Raw genomic sequence first — 14,129 nt, 5'->3', positions numbered from 1 at the left:
CCAACTTTTTTTAAGCACTGGGAAGAGACTCAGGGGACAGGACAGATTATTTTTTTTATTTAACTGATGATTTAAAAAGTAAGATGGTAAAAATGCTCTAAAAATGGGATGTTTTTTTGTTTGATTTTTAATATTTGCATGTTTTTCTTTAAAGAAATAATAATGATATGTAAAATAATGAAACTAAATAATACATTTTAGAAAAAATCACTGTCAAAAAAATCATTTGTTTATTTACAACATCTATCGCTCGTCTGTCCATCCTGAAGAGGGATCCCTCATCTTCCTCAGTCGCTCTTCCTGAGGTTTCTTCTTTTTTTCCTGTTACAGGGTTTCTTTTTCAAGAGTTTTTCCTCAGGTGATGTGAGGGTCTAAGGGCAGAGGGATGGTGCCTGCTGTAAAGCCCTCTGAGGCAGACTGTGTTTTGTGATAATGGGCTCTATAAATAAAACTGACTTGACTTGACTAGAAAGAGGCTGACACTGTTACGTTAAACCACTTCTGTTTCCATGGTGATGGCATGCTGTCTTAAATCACACTCTGTAGAGACACATGATGTCGCCCTCTGATTGGTTAATACATCCATCCAAACACAGTGAAAACAATGAACATATACGCCATACTTCCTCCTATGCTCCTGTAATAATCTTGAGGACGCTGCTTACAATAAACATAAGTTCAGGTCGTATTGTGCTGCTGCAGAGTCCATTAATGTGTTTGTTTACTGCAGGATATATTTTGTATAATATTCAATAGTATTACTAGTTGTTTAAAAGTTTTTTTAGCAAGTAAAAACTCATCTTAATTTAAATACATTGATTATATATATATAACTGACAGATCAATTTATAAAATAACTATTTTCCTTTCTTTTTTTATGTGTTTGTGTTTTTCACCATATACATACACATATATAAGTTGTTGTTTATTTTTTTATCATTTTATTTAAAATGTACATGTCACTCTTTCATGTTTGTAACTTCCCTGTTTTGGGCTGCTGGACTGTAAAATGTTCAGATGTGATCTAACAGGTTTCAGGTTGTGAAGCGTTTGTGCCACAGCAGGATGGTCAAGGTGAAAATCATCCTGGAGAATAAAGACATCGCCGGACACCGGGATCATTTTTCTTTATTGTCAACATGTGAACATCAGAACAAAAGTCGCTTCAAAAGCCACAAAAACAAAAAATACAAATTATCACAAGATTTTAGATTTTAATCTTCATTTATACAGCTAGAGTCTAAAGAAATTAATTCAATGATTGTACAAATCACAATCAGCAATAAAGACATATCCAGATGTCCAGGTGTCCAGATGTCCAGATGTCCAAAAGTCCAGATATCCAGATGTCCAAATGTCCAGGTGTCCAAACGTCCAGGCGTCCAGCTGTAAGGCTTCAGTTTTTGACCTGTGAGAGCAGCTTTTTGAAAAAAAAAAGTTCAAGCCAAATGATATATTTCATGTTACTGTGTAAGTTTTATAACAAGAGACTCAATTACAACTTTTGTGATTTTAACTTGTCCCAGCGGTTCCAAGATTCACATCTGAGCGATCATTTATCCTAAATATACACCATTCGTTTCTCATAAGCCCCACAGAAATATCTCATAGCTTGTAAAAATGTGACTAAAGTCAAAAGCACAAAGTCTTTTCACACAATTTCCATAAATCTAGATTCAAAATCTGCACGTTGTAATTACAAGAAAAATGTGACTTCTGTATGTTTAGTTTATTCCAGAGCCGGTATGAATGACGTCAGTATTCAGCGTCTGTATGTGATCAGAACAGACAAACGACGTGAAACACCAGCTTGTTTTTCCTCCTGTTTCAGTGTTAATGCTGAGTCATGTGATCGTGTCAGATTTAGGCACAGTTTGATCCAACAGGAAACACGTTTGACATTTAAGGGTCGGACCATGGGCTGTATATAATTATATAATGATAATATAATGTCTTTATATACAGTCTATGGGCAGGACAGTCACACGTCTGCAGTCTGTTAATTCTGAGCACATTTCACATGTTGTCTCCGACCTGAACATTAACATGACTCAGCACTTTGTTCAACATGACACAGCAGGAACAAAGTCATAAAGTCAGTGACTTCTGTCTTTGGAGAAGGTGAACTTTTGTCTTTTTTCTGTCCAGCAATAAAAAAATTGAATTTAAACATTTGACTGAAAAAATCCAAACAAATGCCAAATTTGAAGAAAATCCCTCAAAATGTTCTTTAGATTAACAGATTTACTGACACACGTACATACAGACAACCAAAAACAAAATGCCTCCGGTCCCAGCAAAGACCAAAAAGTCCTTTTCTTAAGACCTGTCCCTTGTTTATTGTTTTTCTGAATGAGAATGAACTAAAGGATCACTGAAATATTGAAAATAGACAAAGCCCTACAGCTAGCCTAGCCACCAAGTTGCTAGCCCCCATGATGCCTTGTGTGATGCGCGTGACTTCTGGTCAGTGTTTTATAACAGCTGCAAAACCGAACGATATACTAATCCTCTTTCCCTGAGCGACTGTAAAATAAAACATGTAGTAAACATCACCTGTTCCACCTCAGACGGTGATCAGACCTCAACTGTCTCTGACAGTGTCTCAAATCACCGGTTGTGTACCTTTTAACCGTTAGCTTGCCTTGCTAAGCTAACGTAACGGAGTCGAGCTAGCTAACGGTGAACATCTCCTGCCTCTAAAAGATGATTTGACAGCTCCTAAACAGACACAAACATTAATAAGAAATAAAATACATATCTACTGTATGTGTCCTAATTCCCCGTGTGTTGTGTTGTTATTTTTCTGTTGTTTGTCCTCTGGTTTATTCTTTACTAATCTTATTGAGGCCGTCTGTGTAATTTATTTGTTTGATTGCTGTCCTCGCCTTGGATGTATTATAGGGAGTCTGGATACAGCACCTGGAGTGGGGACTCGTTAATTCCTGTGAGAGCTGCTCGCTGGTGTATAAAGCAGAAAAAGCTCTTTTTCCGGATGTAGAATCAGAATAAATTACCCAAATCTACGGCCCAGAGAGCAGCGCACTCGAGACACAGGGCCGATGAGTGTACCCGAGCGGGTAACTTGCATTATCTTTTCAGATTACCGCCTCACTAGCTTGAACAGCGATCAAATTTTTTTATCCTGCAGCTCTTTTAGACTTTTGAAATGTTACCGAACTGGATGTTTTAAACCGCAGGTTTTGACCAGGGCCCCAGGAAGTGCGCCACCCTTTGAAGCAAATTTACATAGTGGCCGAAAGTGGAACTACAACGTCACGTGATGCACACTGGCCCAGAGAGACTTTTCCCCGTTTGTTAACATCGGGAAAGAGACCTCCTTAAATCACTGGATCATTTTTTTTGAGACATGTTGACTTTTCAGAACGCATTTTTTTATAGCCATTATTAAAAACATTAGGCCTAAAGACGTAAAATGCGCTATTTTCCGAATCAAGATGTGGAATTCGGTCTTTCTCCAGACATAAAATGAACGCACATCGGACCCGCGGGACTCTACCGCGAGAGCGCGCATGTAACTCTAAGAGTTTCTGACAGCACAGGCTTCGTCCCGGCCGTAGTAACAAATATTTTTGAATCACAATTCATCATTTTACCATTTTACATCACATCTATACACTGCTGGCTGTAAAGCTGTAATATGGTCGTCTTACCGTGTCTGTGTCAGAGACTGTATATACAGTCTACGGTCTGTATTCAAACTACCGGTTATCAGTGAGCAGCGCGGAGCACCAGTGACAGTTACTGAAAGGTACTGAACGTAGTATTTACTTAAAGTTGAGCTGTGTATTAATACATTAGGCAATATTAGAAGGCACCACCTTTTATTATATTTTTGTGGGCACGACACGTTCTGATTCTGTTAATTTGATTTCTGCGGTTGAGATTACGATATGATTCCCTGATGAGTTGTATGTATATTTGTGTGTGTGTGTGTACAGAGAGAGAGATAAATATACCATTATCTGATAATCACGTAAATATTAAAACGAAAGCACTGCTGTCGTTATACCGCCAATTAGCTGCTGTTCCTCATAAGCTAAGCTACTATGAGAGGAATGCTCGTGAATGAGCTCACACAAGTTACCCGAGTCGAGTGCTCGAAGCAAATGAGCACTCGACTCGGGTAATTTGTGTGAGCGAGCCAGTGAGTCGGAGTCAATGCTCGGGTACACTCGGCTGTCGTTAATCACTTCCACACTGCTCTATGGGCCAGTAGATCCGGGTATTTTACACTTTTCTAAACCCGGAAAAAGAGTTTTCTCTGCTTCATGCGCCACTGAGCAGCTCTCATAGGAGTGAACGAGGCCCCGCCCAGACAGCTGTATCCAGATTTATGATATATCCATGGTTTTGACGCTCAAAAAAATGATTTATTGACATCTCTGTCACGACGGAGGTCAACAGGGAAAAGTGATGTGAGAACCAGCAGAACTTTGCAGAACTGCACGTTGGATGAAGCTGCATGTTTCAACTCGTCTTGTTTCAAGTCGCTGACAGGTCTTTAGAGAGAGGAGGAGCTTGGAGGAGATCTTCTGCTCCTTCGTGTTCAGGAGCTTAGCCGGTTCCTCCTGATGGAGGTTTTCTGTCCCTGAGGACCCGGAACACCAGCAGGGATCCCGTCTCATCAGGAACTCGTCCAGGAGCAGGAGGACGGAGCTGAGGAGGGGGACACCTGGAGTGCTTTGCTCAGCCTGCTGCTCTAATAATCCCAGACAGGAAGAGGAGGACTGAGCAAACTTCACATATGAATTTAGACTCAGCAGGGTGTGAATGCAGAGACATTAGGTGTCCACACGTGAATCTGTATCTCGCTGAGTCTGTAACATATACAAAGTTAGAGCTCAGTAACTTCAGGATAAAATCTGGGATTAATTCTATATAATATCTGAAACTTACATTTTCAAAAGAATTTTAAAAATCAGAATTTTGTAAGAAAACAGTTTTGTACTTTCGTACGGAGTTAGTGTCTCGTAATGTGAAGAAAAACTCTCCTATCCCTAAACAAGAGACGACTCGTACAAATTCAACCATTTCCTGGAATTAGACAGAATGAATGTCTCAGAGTGTCCTTGGCATATGTGTGTCCTCAGATTGTCCTCAGATTGTCCTGTAAACATGTGGACAGCAGCGATGTCTCTACACCTCCTTCTCGTCTTTACTGTGAAACGATGTCCGTCTCAGATTCTCCTTCACTTTGACGAACTCTGGAGCTCTCAGTGTCTCCTGCTGCTCCCTCTGCTGCTGTCTGTCCCACTGAGGACACAAGACAGGGATATCACAGAGGCAAGTAAGGGACATCACAGTGAGACAACACGTCATGGAAATCACAAAGACACAACACATAAGGGACATCACAGACACACAACATGTTAGGGACATCACAGACGTCTAGTCTCTGGTGTCTCTAGTTATTGTGTAGTTGTTGTGTAGTCGCGTTGTTGGATCTGTGCAGGTGTTTGTTACCTCGTCCAGTCTCTGGTGTCTCTTCAGCAGTTCGGCCTCCAGCGGTGAGATCTTCCTGCGAGCTTCCTCTTCCTGTTTCCTCTGTTTTATCAGCTGATCTCGTTTCCTCGACTCCATTACTCTCTGGAGCTCCGGCTTCATCTCCACACTCACCCCCCCTCTGCACACACACACACACACACACACACACACACGCATACACACAAAGTTTATGGTGTGTGTGTGTGTGTGTGTGTGTGTGTGTGTGTGTATCTGGATGACAGAGTGAAGTGTGATTGTGTGTTTCCTCCAGCAGAGGGCGCTCTCTGACAAACACACTACATGTTCCATCATCAGCTGACCTGCGTGTGTGTGTATCAGCAAGTGTGTATGTGTGTATCAGTGTGTGTGCGTGTGTGTGTGTGAGTGTGTGTGATGTATCAGTGTGTGAGTGTGTGTGTGTGTGTGTGTGTGTGTGTGTGTGTGTGTGTGTGTGTGATGTATCAGTGTGTGAGTGTGTGTGTGTGTGTGTGTGTGTGTGTGTGTGTCATGTATCAGTGTGTGAGTGTGTGTGTGTGTGTCAGTGTGTGTCTCTGTGAGTGTGAATAAGCGTCTGTGTGGAGGTGAAAACTTTCCCAGCGTCCTCGGGCTGCAGGCCTGTGAGGTGGGAGGCTGTTGCTTAGCAGCGTCCGCTCGTGTCCTCACAATCTTCACATGCTGTGAGGACAACACACAAACACTGTCCTCTGATTGGTCAGGCTGAGACCGGACCGGAAACATGTCTCCGTCCAGAGAATAAAATGTTTTTCACCTTCGATGATCAGAAACAACGATCAGTGTTTTTATTCTCTTTTTTCTTCTTCTGAAATGTGCAGAAATCAAACCGTCTGAGAAACAGTGAAATGTGAAGGTTTGGATTCAGTTTGGATCGACTCAAAGAGACGGAGGATTTCAATGTTTAATTATTGATTATTTACACAAATTATTCACGTTTGGTGCAAAACGACGTTCATTCAGTGACAGCAGGACAAGTTTGTCCATAAATGCCCTCACAATGTGAACTCAATTCAGTGTTAATCTGCACCTTATTTATTTATTTTTGGGACTACATCAAAGAATTTAAAGTTTTATTTTCTTTATGTTTTTCTTATGTTTTTATACATCCTGTGTAAATCATCTTTAAGGACTATGAAAGGCACTCTATAAGTCATGTATTATTATCATTATTATTATTATTATTATTATTATTATTATTATCAAATTTAAAAAGTCCTCACTTTAAGATCAGTAGTTTCTAAAAAATGTTCCCACCTCCCACAAACTAAAATATCCTCCTTTTCTTCACAAATGTCATGATGTTTCAAAGTGTCCTCACTTTCTAAATATGTGTTTTCTGTCCTAAAGATGTCCAACATCTCAGACAGAAAATCTCCAAACCTGCTCTGGGTATCAGAAACCATCTGACAGGAAACTCTGACGTCATTTACATCCGTCTTCTCTTGATGGAAAAATGGTCCTGCACTAGTACGGCTTCCCTCCAGTCCTCCATCCATTTAAAGCACTTTTCACACACTGAGTCACATTCACACGTCCACGGTGTCGGAGGCTGCCGCCTGCTGCTCAGTGTAAACATGCTTCAGTATTTGTTCTGAGGGTATCTGACATGTAAATGGAGTAGCCAGGGATCAAACCGCAGATCTGCTGATCAATGGACAACCCACTCTACCCCCTGAGCCCCAGCTGTCCTACAGATGTCCCCCCGTTCCTGTCTCCTGTCTCCGCCTGCATCTCTATTACCGTTTGCAGCTGCTCATCAGCTCGCGGTGCAGCTCCTGGTGGCTCTTGGACACTTTGACCGGGTTCACCAGCTTCTTGGGTTTGATGAGGTCATTGTCCTCGTCCCCCTCCATGTAGTCGGGCTGGGGGACATAGCCGGACACCGGGGACGGTCTCCTGTGGATGCCATCGGACCGGTGCTGCTGCAGGTCTGCATACGCTGAGGCTGAGGACATGAGGACACGTATACACAGACATGAGGACGCTCAGATTAAATGGATTCAAAGTCATTAAAACTCTGCAGAGGATGGACTGCAACTCAACAGATCTGGCCCCTAATAGGGTCCCTGGTGGCCCCCAAAACCATTTACTAATTCACAATAAAAATAAAGTGATACCCACTGTGAATTGTTTTTGTCCTTTTAATGTCCATAAGATGCCAGAATGCATAAAACAGCATCGAAATAGACCCCCCCTCACCTCCCGACAGAGGTCCTAACTAAGACCCTAATGTCCTAAAATCATAGAAACATCCAAAAATCTTATTAATGTCCTAAAATCCTCAGAGATCTGTCATGTTGTTTGTCTCAGTTGTCTTCAGGGTTTAGACTGAGCCGCGGTGTCTCATTGTTGTCTTCAGGCTTTGGATGGAGGCACGGTGTCTCATTGTTGTCTTCAGGCTTTAGACGGAGCCGCGGTGTGGCGGGCAGATTAACGGGTATCTGATCCGCATCCTCAGTTATTCTGGGAGTCAGAGATCAGATGTCATACAGTTCAGCTCAAACAATGACCTCTTTCTCTGCTGCAACCAGAGACCGCTGCCGCCGCTGCCCTCGCTGCCGCCGCTGCCCTCGCTGCCGCCGCTGCTTCATATTTCACAAAAATGAAACTGCTCTGGATACAGCATGTGGACATAAGTATGTGGACGGCTGAGGGGATGGTTTCGGAGTGTCCTCCAGATGCTGAAGCTGCTGAAGAGACTCTCAGATCTGAACATGTGACATCATCGCTGATCAAACGATCAATGAACCGATTGGTCGATCCGTCAGGAAATCAGTGTCTGATAATCGATTATTCGTCAATCAGGTCATCTGATCAGACTGAATTCAGGTCAGTGTCCAATCACAGCTCGACTCAGAGAGCAGACGCTCCTATTGGCTGATGTACAGGCACAGACGAGCGTGCACGTCCGTTAAGATCAATCAGTCAGACTTCATTTGTACAGCACTTTTTATCAAACCAAAACTGTAAAACACACACACACACACACACACACACACACACACACACAAACACACTGCCATAAGTGAGGAAACAACAGAGGCTTGAAAAAACCTGTTGATAGAGAGATAAATAAATGAATGAATGAAAATAAATAAATAATGCCATAATGCATCATGAGGGAGCCAGTTCCTCCTGACAAGCACATAGACACAGAATCACGTGACCTCAGAGCATTATGTGACCTCACAGCATCATGTGACCTCACAGCATCATGTGACCTCACAGTGTCATGTGACCTCACAGTGTCATGTGACCTACAAAAGACTGAAGAGTTGACTGAGTTTCCACTGCAGTTTGAACACATATGTCTTTTCACAGTCACCTTAAAAACCACCTTATGCCAGAGGAGAAACTTTTTGGCAATAAATGGGAGTTTTTTTTAAATTGGCATATTTCTGTGAGTGGTATTTTATATTCACAGTTTCAGTTTGAGCATTTTGAGGGTTGATGGAAACCCGCCTGGTGTGAGCTGCAGGTCAGAGCTCAGCGTTGTTTTACTGACGGCCGGTCGCTGTGATTGTGTCTGTTAGTGCTGAAGTGTCTTAAAGTGAAAGCTGTGAGTGCAGCTGCTGCAGGTTTCTGGTATCGATCTGAGACGAGCTGCAGCCGGTGTGCCGTTTATCGACGTCTCTATAAGAGCTGTGATCTGGTTACAGCCAAAGACCGTCTGCCTCCGCGAAACATGATCTCAGTCATATCAGGAGCTGAAGTCTCATCCCACCTGAAGCTCTGAAATCAGATCAAACCACAAACTCCTCTGCAGCTCCTCAGGATCATTTTCAACAAGCCGTCTCTCATCTGCTCTCACAGCCCATAATATTCACTCTGAGCGGCTCTGTACAAATCTGACTCCACATCCTGCTCCGGCTCTGCGCTCCAGCCTCCGGACAAACGACCGCTGCACTGACATTAACCAGGAAGAAATGCAAAAACATCAAAATAATGACTCAGTTAAAGCTTCAGAGTGTCAGAGTGTAACCAGCTGAAACGCCTCCTTCAGTGTTCACCTCCTCAGACGTCTCCTCCTCTCCAGAACAAACACAGCACTGATTTCAATCAGAAAAATACTGAATAAACACCTTTCATGTTACAGATCAGGGAATCTCTGCTTCGGTTTGGCATTTTGGCGGCTCATCCAACGTCTGCTAACCTTTTTTCCCTGATAACTGAGGGCGCTTTTCACAGCACCAATCTGCATGAAACACTAAACTTTTGTTGCAATTTGGCTTTTCATTCACATGATAACTGTGTTTTGGGGGCCTGAAAACGCAAACTTTTGAAACCAGGTTCCAGATAATAATAGTAATAATAATAATAATAATAGTAAATAAAGAGTAAATAAAACAGTTAAGTCAACATGCTGACAAAGGGCAGACAGGAGTGAAGGCAGAACAAAGAAGGGAATTCTGGGTCGAGACATAATTCTGGTGAAAACTTCCTGAATGTCTGAATCCTAAGCTTATAGAGGAAAACTCAGCAACTCGGGTATCATCTAAATTCTCCAATTTTCCACCAGTAATTCCAACTTTGGAGGGTTGTTCATGCGCTCAAACCTCACGAATACGAAATTTCCGAGGAACACGTGAGGGAAGCATGAGCCTCCATTGTGACAGCCAGGAGCCAGCACGGTAAAAAAAAATGGTAGAAACCTCAGGAAGAACGACTGAGGAGGAGGGATCCCTCTTCCAGGACGGACAGACATGCAATAGATGCTGTAATAACAATTAAAAGTATTCTACAATTCTACAATTTCATTTAGCAGACGCTTTTATCCAAAGCGACGTACAACACAAGCAAGAATTTAGACTTAAGGAAAAAACCCTTAGTAAGTGCAAAAAGTGCTTCAGGTGTGATTGGTCACAGGTATTGCCGTCTAGTGGCAGAAGAAGTGCCGCACAGCCCCCCCCCTTTTTTGTTTTTTTTTTTTGTTGTTTTTTTTTTCAAACCAAAGTAATAACCAGTAGCGATCTCAGCATCTGAGATTCAGCAATCTCAGTATCACTACTTACGATGACAATCAACATACAACATCGCACAACCTTGTCAGTGCTAGATAATCATTAGGTGCTGGGTTTTGGACCATCTGACTTAATCTACCCCAAAGGGCAAAGAGGAGAAGAGTCGGGTTAAGTGCCTCGGTGTTCTCGGAACAATTGAGCTTTCAATTGTCTCTTAAAAGTAGAAAGGGACTCAGCAGATCACACAGAGTTTGGAAGTTTGTTCCACCATTTGGGAACCACAGAAGAGAAGAGTCTGGCTAGAGATTTAGAGCCGTGCTGGGCTGGAAGCACCGGGCGTCTTTCACATGCAGAGCGTAGTGGGCGAGAAGGAGAGTAGACCTGGATCAGGGATTCCAGGTAGGCTGGAGCAGTTCTTGTGATTGTTTTGTAAGCCAAGAGAAGTGCTTTGAATTTGATTCTGGCTGCCACTGGAAGCCAGTGAAGAGAAATTAGCAGCGGGGTGACATGTGCTCTTTTGGGCTGGTTGAAGACCAGACGTGCTGCTGCATTCTGGATCATCTGAAGAGGTTTGAGTGAGCATGCAGGGAGGCCTGCCAGAAGAGAGTTGCAGTAGTCAATGCGTGAGATCACAAGAGCCTGAACCAGAAGCTGTGTGGCCTGTTGGGTCAGGAAGGGTCTGATCTTTCTGATGTTGTAGAGGGCATAACGACAAGACCGAGAAACTGAGGCCACATGAAACTTTAAAGGTCAGCTGGTCATCAATCATGACACCCAGGTTTCTGGCTGAGTTTGTGGGCACAAGTAGGCTCGAGTCTAGTTGGACACTGATCCGAGGCTGAACAGATGGACAAGCTGGAAAGACCATGAGTTCGGTCTTAGACAGATTTAGCTGAAGGTGGCGTTCCTTCATCCGTGCGGAGATATCAGCCAGATACGCTGATATCCGAGCTGAGACCGTTCTGTCATCAGGTGGAAAGGAGAGGAAGAGCTGAGTGTCATCAGCATAGCAGTGGTAGGAGAAACCGTGGGAGCGGATCACTGCACCGAGTGAGGTGGTGTACAGAGAGAAGAGTAGGGGACCAAGCACCGACCCCTGAGGAACCCCTGTCGATAGGCCATGTGACCTAGACACCTCTCCTCGCCATGACACTCTGAAGGATCTGCCTGTGAGGTAGGACTTGAACCACCATAGGACAGAACCTGAGATGCCGAGCTCAGAGAGTGTGGAGAGGAGGATTTGATGGTTCATCGTGTCAAAGGCAGCAGACAGGTCCAGCAGCAGTAGGACAGAGGATTGACCAGCCGCTTGAGCCAGTCTCAGTGACTCAGTGACTGACAGGAGTGCAGTCTCAGTGGAGTGGTCACACCTGAAGCCAGACTGAAAGGAGTCAAGTAGGTTGTTGTTCCGCAAGTGTTCAGAGACCTGGTTAAATACTGCGCGCTCCAGTATTTTCGACAGAAATGGTAGAAGTGAGACTGGCCTGTAGTTTTCAACCTGGGCGGGGTTGAGATTAGGCTTTTTGAGCAGTGGGGTGACACGGGCTTGCTTAAAAGTAGCAGGAAAAGTGCCAGTTTTTAGGGAGGAATTGACAATGTGTGTGACTGCAGGTTTGATAGTGGGCAGGATGGTCTGCAGGATGTGGGTGGGTATTGGATCAAGAGGACATGTTGTAGGTTTTGAGCTCAGAAGAAGTCTGGAGACCTCATCCTCGGTCAGAGGAGCAAAAGAGCAGAGTGAAGCGGCAGTAGTGGGTTTGAGCTGACTGGGCCGGTCAGGCTCAGAGAACTGGTTGCTGATTGCAGCCACCTTTTCAGTGAAAAAGGAGGCAAACATGTCTGGAGTCAGTGTAGGGGAAGGCTGAGCAGCTGGAGGAGAAAGCAAGGAGTTAAACACCATAAACAGTTTTCTGGAGTCAGTAGCAGCACAGATCTTGTTCTGATAGAAGGCTTTCTTAGCGGACTGCAAGGATGAGGTAAAGGAAGCAAGTTTCTGTTTGTATGAGGACAAATCAGTGGGTTCTTGGGATTTACGCCACTTTCTTTCTGCTGCCCTGAGTCCAGTTCTTTGTTCTCTCAGAGCTTCAGAGAGCCATGGACTTGGTTGTTTTTTCTTGGCTGGTTTGGACACCAGGGGGCAGAGTTTGTCCAGAGAGGATGCCAGAGAGGAACAGAGTGTTTCTGTAGCCTCATTAACTGAAAGTGAGGAGAAGTGTGAGTGGTCAGGCATGGCAGAGCTCACCTCATCAGACAGCTGTGCTGCTGTGAGGGACTTGTGGTTTCTGCAGAGGGAAATTTTCTGAGTGGGTGTCTGCAATTGCGGAAAGATAGCTGCAAATTTTACCAAGAAATGGTCTGACAGGTGTAGAGGGGTAACTGTCACATCTGCTATGGAGCAGTTACGAGTCAGCACCAAGTCAAGGACTTTGCCAGCTTTGTGGGTGGGAGGAGAAGGAGCTAGTACAAGTGCAAAGGAGGAGAGGAGTGCCAGAAAGTTATTAGCCAGAGTACTGTCAATGTGAATGTTCATGTCTCCCATGACAATCAGTGGTGTGCCATCATCAGGGATGTCAGAGAGTAACATGTCCATTTCAGAGACAAAGCCATCCAGATTACCCCCTGGTGGGCGGTACACAACCAGAATATATGCTTTGATGGGAGCAGTGACATTTAGAGCATGATATTCAAATGTTGTGTTGCTGCTCAATGGGCGCAGTGTGGAAAAAGACCAGTTGTCAGGAATGAGCACGCCAGCACCGCCTCCTCGTCCAGTGGAGCAAGGGGTGTGGCTTAGCGTAGCGGACTCGGAGAGTGCAGCTGGTGTAGCTGAGTTTTCTGGGCGGATCCATGTCTCAGTCAGGGCTAGGACCTGAATGTCTGAGAGTTTCAAAGTCAAAGTCAAAGTCAGATTTATTTGTCAATTTCTTCACATGTACTTGACATACAAAGGAATCGAAATTACGTTTCTCACTATCCCATGCGTTGACAGATATCAGACAGGACAGGGCAAACAGTAAAGTGCACAGGCACAACAGAGTTAAAAATCGAATTAAAGAATTAAAAATATAGTCTATATAACAAAACAAAAGAACAAAAAACAAGAGCAAAAATAGTAATGAGTGCAGTAGAGAGAAAACAGATAAACCGAATGTAAACAGCAGAATAAATAGTGCAAAAACAGAATAATCAGTAAATAAACAGTGTAAACAGTGTAGTGCAAAAAAAGAATAACCAGTATAAAAATCTGTGTAAACAAAAACATTGTAGCAGCTGTGGGGGTTATTATTGCACAAATGAGAGGTAGAATTAATAACTTAACTCTCCTCAGGAGGGGAGAGAGGGGAGAGAGTTCAGCAGTCTCACAGCCTGGTGGATGAAACTGTTGGTGAGTCTGGTAGTGCGGGAGCGGAGGCTCCTGTACCTCCTTCCAGAGGGCAGGAGGCTGAACAGATTGTGTGCGGGGTGGCTTGCGTTGCTCACAATTGTGGTGGCCTTTCGGGTGAGGCGGGTGGTGTAGATGTCTTGCAGAGAGGGGAGTGGTGCCCCAATGATCTTCCCAGCTGTATTCACAATGCGCTGCAGTGCTTTCCTGTTGTAGTCAGTGCAGCTCCCACCCCACACTGTGATGCAGCTGGAAATGATGCT

General features: G+C 43.9%; 1 protein-coding gene across 2 annotated transcripts in view; it reads right to left on the bottom strand.

Moving 5' to 3' along the window:
* Positions 1 to 1,110: 1,110 nt before the first annotated feature.
* Positions 1,111 to 14,129, bottom strand: part of LOC121938850 (protein FAM107B) — a 24,484-nt gene continuing 11,465 nt past the window's right edge. For both annotated transcript variants that reach the window (XM_088071340.1, XM_088071344.1), the window contains 3 exons: positions 7,264 to 7,468; positions 5,488 to 5,647; positions 1,111 to 5,277 (listed from right to left, as the gene is read on the bottom strand). In XM_088071340.1, coding sequence (XP_087927466.1) covers positions 5,161 to 5,277; positions 5,488 to 5,647; positions 7,264 to 7,468 — 482 coding nt within the window. In that variant the 3' untranslated portion in view covers positions 1,111 to 5,160. The remainder of the gene's footprint in view (positions 5,278 to 5,487; positions 5,648 to 7,263; positions 7,469 to 14,129) is intronic.

Source organism: Plectropomus leopardus, chromosome 2 (genome assembly GCF_026936395.1).
Source record: "Plectropomus leopardus strain MGB_pleo_1.0 chromosome 2, ASM2693639v1, whole genome shotgun sequence".
NCBI lineage: Eukaryota > Metazoa > Chordata > Actinopteri > Perciformes > Serranidae > Plectropomus > Plectropomus leopardus.
Note: the sequence above shows the minus strand (reverse complement) of the source record. Positions and strands in the feature narration are given on the sequence as shown.